The 11249-nt window shown below is 36.5% G+C and overlaps 1 protein-coding gene across 1 annotated transcript in view; it reads left to right on the top strand.

The window, feature by feature from the left end:
- rnf145a (ring finger protein 145a) overlaps positions 1 to 8948 on the top strand; it is a 39269-nt gene extending 30321 nt beyond the window's left edge. The window contains exons 8-11 of the mRNA XM_051649621.1: positions 2337 to 2519; positions 2633 to 2780; positions 3977 to 4333; positions 7341 to 8948. Of these exons, the coding sequence (XP_051505581.1) occupies positions 2337 to 2519; positions 2633 to 2780; positions 3977 to 4333; positions 7341 to 7694 (1042 nt within the window). The 3' untranslated portion in view covers positions 7695 to 8948. The remainder of the gene's footprint in view (positions 1 to 2336; positions 2520 to 2632; positions 2781 to 3976; positions 4334 to 7340) is intronic.
- Positions 8949 to 11249: the final 2301 nt, after the last annotated feature.

The raw sequence follows: 11249 nt of genomic DNA on the forward strand, positions 1-11249 counted from the left end.
GTAACCATCAAGTAAAAGGTATTAAAATACTTTCCTTGCACCTTGAGTTTTCAAACATATTATTCAAGGTAAAAAAAAAAAAAAAAAATATGTATATATATATATATATATATATATATATATATATATATATATATATATATACACTATATTGCCAGAAGTATTCGTTCATCTGCCTTTAGACGCGTATGAACTTAAGTGACATCCCATTCTTAATCCATAGGGTTTAATATGACGTCGGCCCACCCTTTGCAGCTATAACAGCTTCAACTCTTCTGGGAAGGCTTTCCATAAGGTTTAGGAGTGTGTTTATGGGAATTTTTGACCATTCTTCCAGAAGCGCATTTGTGAGGTCAGACACTGATGTTGGACGAGAAGGCCTGGCTCGCAGTCTTTGCTCTAATTCATCCCAAAGGTGCTCTGTTGGGTTGAGGTCAGGACTCTGTGCAGGCCAGTCAAGTTCTTCCACACCAAACTCGCTCATCCATGTCTTTATGGACCTTGCTTTGTGCACTGGTGCGCAGTCATGTTGGAACAGGAAGGGGCCATCCTCAAACTGTTCCCACAAAGTTGGGAGCATGGAATTGTCCAAAATCTCTTGGTATGCTGAAGCATTCAGAGTTCCTTTCACTGGAACTAAGGGGCCAAGCCCAGCTCCTGAAAAACAACCCCACACCATAATCCCCCCTCCACCAAACTTCACAGTTGGCACAATGCAGTCAGACAAGTACCATTCTCCTGGCAACCGCCAAACCCAGACTCGTCCATCAGATTGCCAGATGGAGAAGCGTGATTCGTCACTCCAGAGAACGCGTCTCCACTGCTCTAGAGTCCAGTGGCGGCGTGCTTTACACCACTGCATCCGACGCTTTGCATTGCACTTGGTGATGTATGGCTTGGATGCAGCTGCTCGGCCATGGAAACCCATTCCATGAAGCTCTCTATGCACTGTTCTTGAGCTAATCTGAAGGCCACATGAACTTTGGAGGTCTGTAGCGATTGACTCTGCAGAAAGTTGGCGACCTCTGCGCACTATGCGCCTCAGCATCCGCTGACCCCGCCCTATCATTTTACGTGGCCTACCACTTCGTGGCTGAGTTGCTGTCATTCCCAATCGCTTCCACTTTGTTATAATACCACTGACAGTTGACTGTGGAATATTTAGTAGCGAGGAAATTTCACGACTGGACTTGTTGCACAGGTGGCATCCTATCACAGTACCACGCTGGAATTCACTGACTCATTCTTTCACAAATGTTTGTAGAAGCAGTCTGCATGCCTAGGTGCTTCATTTTATACACCTGTGGCCATGGAAGTGATTGGAACACCTGAATTCAATTATTTGGATGGGTGAGTGAATACTTTTGGCAATATAGTGTATATATATATATATATATATATATATATATATATATATATATATCAAAAGTCAAGAATATCAAAAAGTTATCTCAGGGTTTCACCAAATGACATGAACAGAACGTGCTTTTTCAAAAAAAAAAAAAAATTGATATTTAATGACATGACAAAATAATTATATTGGTTTAACTTCACACACAATATTAAGGGGCTGAAGAGGGTTTTTTTTTTTTGGTCACATGACAACAAAATGTATACCTACTGTGCATGTTGGTTATACCATTTGACTTTTATTTGATGAATACATGTTTTTCAAATGTTAATCATATTTCAAAATAAAATAAAAAAATTCTGCTTATTTAAGAAATAATAAAATATTCTGCATTACTCATGCCAATCCCCCTCCCCACCCACCCAAGAATTTCTGCTTTGATTTACACCACATGACATCTTTGATTTTAAGCCCCAGAAAGAAATTTCAAAATGACTTTGAACTCAGTAATTGAAAACATGTTCAGCGTAGAAGTATTCAAGTAATTGTTTTGTGTGAATTGCATTTGTAATGTTTAATATTGTAAATGTTGTAATATTAAATTATTAAAGAATAATTTACTAGAACTGGATAAACAAAAACATAAATATTCATTTTTTTTATTTCAATTTTTCTACAAAAGTTATGTAGAATCAACATCATATTCTAACATTGATTCAACAATGTTAACATTGAAATTGTGATGAAATTTCAATGATGTTTAAACAATTTTGATGGAGAATCAACATCAGATTCTGTTCAGTGTTGATTTAATGTCTTTTTGTTGAAATTTCAATATTGTTTCAACCTTAATTGAGAGCGCAAAAGTGATGTAGAATCAACATCAGATTGTAATGTTAATTCAGCTCCATTAAAGTTGGTGCATCAACGTTGACATTGTTTCAATGCTTCTTTGCTTTCTGGGTTGCTCATCTCTCTCTCTCAGGGGCATGACAGAAGGGATCACTCTTTTGATCCTCGCTGTACAGACCGGACTGATCGAGCTACAGGTCATCCATAGAGCCTTCCTTCTCAGCATCATCCTCTTCATTGTGGTGGCCTCCATCCTTCAGTCCATGCTGGAGATAGCTGATCCCATAGTGCTGGCACTGGGCGCCTCCAGAGACAAGTAAACTCCAAGCTCACTAAACATTTGGATGACAATTGAAGTTATATGTTTTTATTTATTATACATGTGATGATAGTAATGTATTACTATGCTGATTATGTCATGATCAACAGAAGTTTATGGAAGCACTTCCGTGCAGTTAGCCTGTGCTTGTTCCTGCTGGTGTTCCCAGCTTATATGTCCTACATGATCTGTCAGTTCTTCCATATGGACTTCTGGCTGCTTATCATCATCTCCTCCAGCATTCTGACCTCCCTGCAGGTGAAACTTCCACTCAAGCACACATTATAAGCTCTGAACTAGAATATAAGTGGGCAAGATAGCTCATTATTATTATTATTATATAAAAGTTGAAAAATTAAGCAACCTCAATCTACAGGAATGTTCAGTGTTCAAAGGTTAAAGGAATAGTTAACCTAAAAATGAAAATTGAGTCACAATTTACTGTCATTCCAAACCTGTAAGACTTTATTTTTTTATGCAGAACACAAATACACATTTGTGTAAATTTCGTGATCTTTCTTTGCAATACAGTTGCAGTGCATAGTACCTCACTTTAAAGCTTAAGGACCCAAAAGTATCATAAAAGTGGTTAATGCAACTCGTGCATCACGTTCCAAGTCTTTTGAAGGCATACGATTGGTTGTGGTGAGAAAAAACCTGTACGTACTTTTGTATTGAAAATATTGACGTCCGTTGTTCGTTCATGAGCACTATGAGAAAAGCTCATTCACAGTGGCTCGCAGTTTCACACAAAAACAACGCAGGTTATTTCGTGAACAGGTGGCATACTGTCAGTTTCCTTAGATAATATTGATGACTTGTCCCTCAAACAAACAAAAATTGAGTTTACAGTAATGAAGCCTCGTAGAGGACTTTTAGTAAGATTACGTCATCCATTCATTCAATTCTGGCATCTCTCATCTAATCATGATCTAGTCTATGCCTTATAAGGTCCACAGCTGTCTCTCATTGTACGCTTGGTCCCCTCCTGATGTAAGGGGTAAGCTACTCTACCCTGCTGGAAGGCAGGATCTGATGGTTTGAGCGAGAATCCTGATATTGAACTGTAGGACAGGGCTTACGCCAAGGGAAACGAATCTATCGCTAACTATCACGTTCTCTGAGAGAAATGCACTTATAATGTAAATCTACCTATTTTGTACTGCGTGCCTGGTGCACCCTGAGATAAAGTGTTTTGTTGAAGGGCACAGTGGTGATAGCACATAGATAACTCGGAACCTGCACCATTACCAGGTTACCAGGCTAGAACTTTAATCCCTGCACCACAAAATGATTAAAATCCAACAGTACCAACCAACAATGATCCAATGTTAAACTGCGTCAGCATACTTAAACAGTGATGACACAGGCAAAGTCATGAGGATATTATCTGTGTTAAATGTGAAATTCAACTGTTGTTCCTCTTTTTTTAAGTCTTAATCTCTCATTCTCAGGTGCTGGGCACACTGTTGATCTACGTGCTCTTCATGGTAGAGGAGTTCCGCAAGGCTCCAGTGGAGAACATGGATGATGTCATCTACTGGGTCAATGGCACCTACAGGCTGCTGGAGTTCCTGGTGGCCCTGTTCGTGGTGGCGTATGGCGTGTCGGAGACGGTGTTTGGGGAGTGGACTGTGATGGGCTCCACCATCGTGCTTATCCATTCCTACTACAATGTGTGGCTGAGGGCCCAGCTGGGCTGGCAGAGCTTCCTGCTCCGCAGAGATGCTGTCAACAAGATCAAGAGCCTGCCTACAGCTTCTCACCAGCAACTACAGCAGCACAATGACATCTGTTCCATCTGCTACCAGGTGTGTGAGTGTGCAGATGTGAGGATTTGTGTTCGTGTTGGTTGTCCAGTTACAGTCTGTATATTTTCGTGATATATGGCATGTCACTTCTTGTGTATTTCTTAGATAGATTGATAGTAGGTGTCTTGTTAGTGGTGATTTGTTCAAGGTTTGTTCATTTTAACCCTAAGTATTAAACTTTGGTGTATAACTCGTCCTCAATAGCTTGCTTGTGCTATGGACATGAATGGTACCTCAAATCGTGTGGCTTGTTAAAGCAAAGGTGTGCAATTACACTAAGAGAAAAGACTAGTAAGTTTTACTTAAACTATATTTCACAAGTTTTTGCACACAATTTTTAGTTAAAGTAAATTTGAATGATATAAAGTTAATTAAAAATCTATTTAACTTCATGACATAATATTGATTCAAGTGAGAGTTTCTTTTAACTTAAACATTTCAGTTAGTAACTTTTACCTACAAATCTGATGTAAATTTAGTAAAATTTAACATTTCATATTTTGAACTTTCCTTATAAACATGTTTAATCATGTACCATATGACATAAGGAAGTCTTCCACAGGGAAGCTTAATGCATGCTATGTAGTCTATTGGACAACATCACCTTGCAATTCATGCAACAATAACAAGATACAGGGCTGTGCACGCAGACCTCAACACTCAAAACACGATGATGGTCACAATCAAAAGGTAATTTTGTTTATCATAAAAGATAATTTTGAGTACACTGAAATAATGAAATACAGCAGAATAGATTAAGTACTTTCTACACTGAATAACTTAGTTTTAGGATGAACATGACAATATTAAGTAAATTCTACATTCAAACATGTAAAAATTAATGCTCTAGCTTATAAGTAAATATTGTTTATGATTGTTATTTTTGCAATGTGTCATCATTTATTAATCCTAAAGTACAACATCTTAGTACATTTCACTAGCAAATTAGTTAAAAAAAAAAAATTGTACTTATCCTTACATATCATTAAATATATGTAAATTTAACTTATCTTTTCAAAGCTGGTGTTCCCAGCATGTACAGGGCTTGAATAATTAATGAGCTTGCATGGTTTCACTGTTTGCACATTTATTTACACAGTTTTTATTGAGATTTTTGTTATGTTTGGTAATTTCTTTTGTGCAGTCTTAAGTTAATTTTTTACCCAAAATTAAATTATTTTATTGCCATTTGTTTCATTTAATATTTAGTCCTTTCAGATGGAAAACATTTATACATATAAATGATGTGATCCAAAGTGCATTTGAACAGCGGTGAAACACTTTCTTATGATGTGTTACACTCATACGAGCAGACAGAGAAGTACGTTTGAAGTAAGTTTGGAGCAGAAGAAATAGAAATAAACCTTGTGTAAATTGTCAGCTTTACGCTAAGCTAAAATGCTATTTCTAGCCACTTTACATGCACATTACGAGGCACGATCACGATCATATTTTTTTATCAAGAAAATTCACGTTGGATCATAATTTCTTTTTTTCTAGTAAGACGTTTGATATTAGGGCAAAAATCGTATTCTTGATAATAATTTTTGTATTGTTTTCCTGTATAAATATCAAAAAATCCTTAAAACAAGATCAATTTGATTATCTTGTTTTAGAAACAACACTGAACAAGATATTTGGTTTTTCAGAGAATGTATTTTTAACATGTGTATTTTGTCTTACTGTACTGGCAGAGTTTTTATAGTCAAAACAAGTGAAAAAATCTACCAGTGCTGAAGAAGTAATCCAAAGTATTTAGAATACATTACAAATTACATTTTTCAGCATGTATTCTGTAATCTGTAGTGGAATACATTTCAAAAGTAACCCTCCCAACCTTGCATGTAGTACATGATTATACATATGTTTGAAATGAAACTTCAAAACGTGATATGTTCTAATAAGATGTTACTTAAATTTTACTTAGTTTAAATACCATGTATGTCATATTTGTAAGTCTGAATTTACTAAAATGTTTAAGATAACTTTGACATATTATTGATTAAAGTGTGTGAGTAAATTTAAGTATATTTTACTTTGTTTTATACCATTAAGATTTATTTAGAAAATCTGTGTGCAAGTAAATCTTACTAGTAATTTTGTTTTTTCAGTGTAGAAAATTAGCTTCAGACTTCACAAAACTAGAAGTTACCAAACGTAACAGAAAATTCAACAACAACAAAAATGGTGTAAATCAGTGAAACTATGCCAGCTCATTAATTATTCAAGCCTGGTGCATGCTAGGAACACCAGCTTTGAAAAGTTAAGTAACATTTACTTATTTTATTTACATGTGAAATTTACTCAAATTAGCTAATACATATGCCAATGTTTTCGATTTTAAGATTGATACATGATGGCGCATTGTAAACAACCATGAATAATAGTTACTTAAAAGCTAGAGCATTCATTTTTTATGTTTGAATTGAGTACAAATGTAGAATTTAATTAATATTTTCAAGTTCACGCTTAAACTAAGTGATTCAATGTAAAAAGTACTATAGTTGCTATATTTACTTCACCACAAAATATTGTTTTTTCTGTGTACTTTGTAGGTGATTAGAATAACATTGCCAGGCAGACAATAAAACGAGTGAAGAAAATCCACACACTTTAAACAAGGGCTCAGGTCCCTTCTTTAGGGACCAGAATATCATAGAGACTTTGGGGTGGCTCTTTTGACTTGGACCAGTAGGCAGCTACCTAGCAACCACCCATAATACCCTAGCAGCCACTTGGCAATGTCCCAAATACAAATCAGTTGTTAAAAGGTAATATGTTTGCTTTGAGAATGAGGGGTTCCGGATCTAATAAGCCCTAATATAACTTTTGAATAACTTAACTTGGGATTTTGAAAAAAACCCTAACCCAAATCTGTAGAATAACAGTATGCTGGCTTTGTCAAGTCAACATAATAATATTCCATGTTCTGTGTATGATATTGCATCTAAGAAAAGCCTGATTTCTTCCATTTAGTGCAAATCAGTTGTTCTGTTTTTGAATCTAGGACATGACGTCAGCTGTAATCACCCCCTGCAGTCACCTCTTCCATGCTGGCTGCTTGAAGAAGTGGCTGTATGTGCAGGAGACTTGCCCTCTTTGCCACAGCCAACTGAAAGGGTCATTACAGCTTAGCTCTTCAACAGAGGATGCCCCGCTACTGGAGACACCCTTACAGCCAGTGGGGAGTCTGGATCCTCCACAAAATCCAACAACAGGCTCAACCCTCCAGGATCCTCAGCAAGACAACACCTCCCAAGCTCCAGCCTCAGAGGTTGCGGCTGAGCTACAAGAGGAGAGTGATAAGAAGAAAACGGTACCTGGCGGCTGTGGGTTTCCTACCTGCTCCTCCTCAGGCTGAGCTGGCTAAGCCTGTTCTCTCCTAGTCGTAAAACCAGCCTTGAGCCAAACTCGGCTCCACACTGCTGGCCAAAAGACAGAGAAGTGTTGCAGTAGAGGGTTCCCAAGGGAACTTCTAGCCCTCTCTGTAACTGTAATTTTACATATGCTGAATGCTACTTAGATATATCTACAATCAAAACCCTAGTCTCTCTCTCTCATCCAGACCGTCACAGAAGCATTTCACCATAGGTCAGAGAGCCTAATTGAGGTGAAATAGAATTATTTCACCCCTACATCTTGACATATGGATTGCTTCTACCCAATCACCAGCTCCTCACCAATCTTTGTTATTACAAATCTATGATGTCCAGCAAGCACCAACATGATTGTGCTCATGTGACCCTTGAATATAGTGCTGTGATACTCTATAAGCACTTAGCACATCCCAGTTGCATGCTCTTGGTATCCAATAGCAGTAGCCTGTCTCTTTTCTGTTCACTATTTGTTTTCTTGAGATAAATTATATATATACCACTGCATTTGCACTAATGTAACATAAAACAATGCTCCAAAGTTTGTCTTGTCTGATACCAAATATTTTGGTGTGTATATGAATTGAATCAAGATATATATGAAATATACCCATGTACAAATATATATGTAAAGGGGTGTTGATATGCAGAAATACAGTGTTAAGCAGCATCAAGTGTCATGAAATGGTCTAGGCTTATATGAACGCTGTACCTCTAGTGGTAGTAGTGGGAAGAGCCAAGGCCATGGATAAGAATTGGTGACTGTTTAAGAGAGCCAATTTCTTTCCCATCAGTATTTGGCATTTGTTGCATTTGTGAGCATGAATACATTCAAGAATGTATGAGCACACTTTGCATATGCCATTTTTCTTTTCATTAAGTGTTTTTTAAGTTCAAATATTTTACATATTTCCTTTAACGAATGATGTTTGAATGTTTGTTTGTTTTAATATCTGGAGGATGTTTTTTATCTGGAAAAGTGTTAGTTTTATCTGGAAGACCAGTTTTTTTAAAAGGCTGTTACAGATGTTTTTCCATTAAAAAACAAATTTGAAAGTGATCAGATAGTATAATCCTATAGAATCTTGATTTTTTTTCCTACTTTGCTTTTATACAGCATAAATGTGGAATGATGTTCTGTTAAGGCTGACTTGTTTGAATTGCAGCTGATTTCAGGAAATATGCCTGAAGTCTGAACGTGAACCTGAATGTCAGAATAAATCAAAACCTAGCATATGAAACATTTGTCCTGTCTTTCTTTCATTTTGACATTTTTAGCATAATAAGACCTCCAGGGCTCTTAAACCCTGGAGTGAAGCAGGCCGTACTACACCTGAGTAGTGAGGTAATGTCAGACTGTTGAAACCATCAAAACATCTGATGAAGAGACAGAGACCGGATATGCCCTCATTTCCTGAACACTCAACATTTTTCAAAGGCCTGAAGATCGCTTACTCTCCTATTTCCCCCTTCACAGTTCCTGTACAACCCTAAACTTTACAGTCATCATACTTATAAACGTTCTTTCAGCATATCTCGCTGTCACTATTCCTGATATGGAGTACACTTCAGATTTGGAAATGTAAAATTGACAGTTCTAAGTAATGGCCTACATATATGCCTGCTCTAGTTAACGACAGTGTGAGGTGTCTTAGTTCAGGCAAATGAGAGCATTTTAGCTGCTTTTCCTGTGTGAGCACTTTAAACTCCCTTTAGCGTGAGGAGGAGAGAATGGAGGAAACATTAGCGTATCAAAGAGCGCTACCCTCTAACCCCTCTCCATCCTTCTGATCAAAGTTAGCCTTGAACTCCGGCCTCTGTGTAAAAAAAGAGAAAGTAACTAAAAAATATAGCTGCAAGCAGCAATGATGGGCCCAAGCACAACTGGTCCATTTCCACCCTGTGGCTTTTGGAAAACAATGTAAAGTGGACACATGCATTTGGCATTTGACATTATTCTAACAATTTTGAAGCAATTTGAGTAAATATAAGAGGACTATTTTAAAGTCTGTTGTAAGAGCCACACTTCCTGCTGCCAGGTGGTGGTGCTATGACCATGACCCAAAATATTCAAATCCATGTGATTAGCCCCCAAGACTAAACATACATCTCAATTTTGATCTAAATCACACATTGCACACAGAAGATATGCAACACTTCCTGTTTCCCATTTTTCACCATTAATGCCTCGCCATGGCAACACTGTTTGATATATCAAAATATGTTCGCAATTTAGCATCTTCAATGTCTTGGCATAATGTTGTCTAAATGTGGTGACAGTCTCATGAATCACCTATGAGGAGAATTTAAAAGTTCAGAGACTGCAATAGTCAAAAAATGGCCGACTTCCAGTTGGACAGACCTAATGACTATAATTACGAAAGTTGTCGGGCTTTATGAGAACTACATATATATATATATATATATATATATATATATATATATATATATATATATACCAATTTTGGTGACTGTAGGTGAAAATGGGGGTGCTACAGAGGCCGACTTACACACTCATTTTAAAGGGGGCGACAATTATGTTGTCTTCACAGTCTTTGGTTTCCTACAGTGTTAGTTTCTCTTCCACTCAGGTTAAAGTGTGATAGTGAAGTAATGTTTTTTTTTTTTTTTCAATCTAAAATTCAGTAAATTTCCTGTTGCAATATATGGAACAAGACTTTACTTTTTATGCTATGTGTTATTTTATTGTATGTCTAATAAACGACAAGTAACAGTGACATAACCACTTAAAATTGTGAAATTTACTTTAATTTACTAACTAAATCTCAATTTGCTTGTCTAAATATGCCGTGTGTGTCCAGTTGTGGCCACAAGATGGCAATGTTGTGCTGTAAACAATTATTAATTCGCTTCCCTTTGCTTGATCCCCCCCCCCCCCCCACATACACAAATCGCAGACTCTATTTGTCGTTATAGTATGTACCTACAAACTGTCCACACATTATTACTATTTGACAAAATCACCACAAATTAAGACGAGCATTTCCCAGTTTAAATTAGCTATATAGTGTTAAGATGAAACGCACAACATAGCATAAATTAATCCTGATTATTTATAATGAACAGTGCAGTATTAAACATACAGTAGTTATAACGAACTGCTTTCTTACAGACACACCTTGACGCATGAAGTAGGCTACATGCATATATTTTTTCTCTTGCCACGCGGATTGTTGGATACCTTTTATTATCTATGTGACAGTATTAGGCTTTTATGTTGTTTTATTTTCCCTTCTTTTTCGCAAATGGTTGACATATACGGCCTTGTAGTATGAAATTAACAAAAGTATATTTTGTTTTATATATATATATATATATATATATATATATATATATATATATATATATATATATATATATATATCAATCGCAACAAGTAGCTACTTTGTTGCACATTATGATTTATTTTATGGACATTCAATTCATTTATAAGCGTATTAGACATTAACGACATTGTGATTTATGTGGACATATGTTTTCAGTTTAGTGATAAGTGTAGTGATATTATTTAAACTTTAAGA

The sequence above is a fragment of the Myxocyprinus asiaticus genome, chromosome 22 (assembly GCF_019703515.2).
Source record: "Myxocyprinus asiaticus isolate MX2 ecotype Aquarium Trade chromosome 22, UBuf_Myxa_2, whole genome shotgun sequence".
NCBI classification, from domain to species: domain Eukaryota; kingdom Metazoa; phylum Chordata; class Actinopteri; order Cypriniformes; family Catostomidae; genus Myxocyprinus; species Myxocyprinus asiaticus.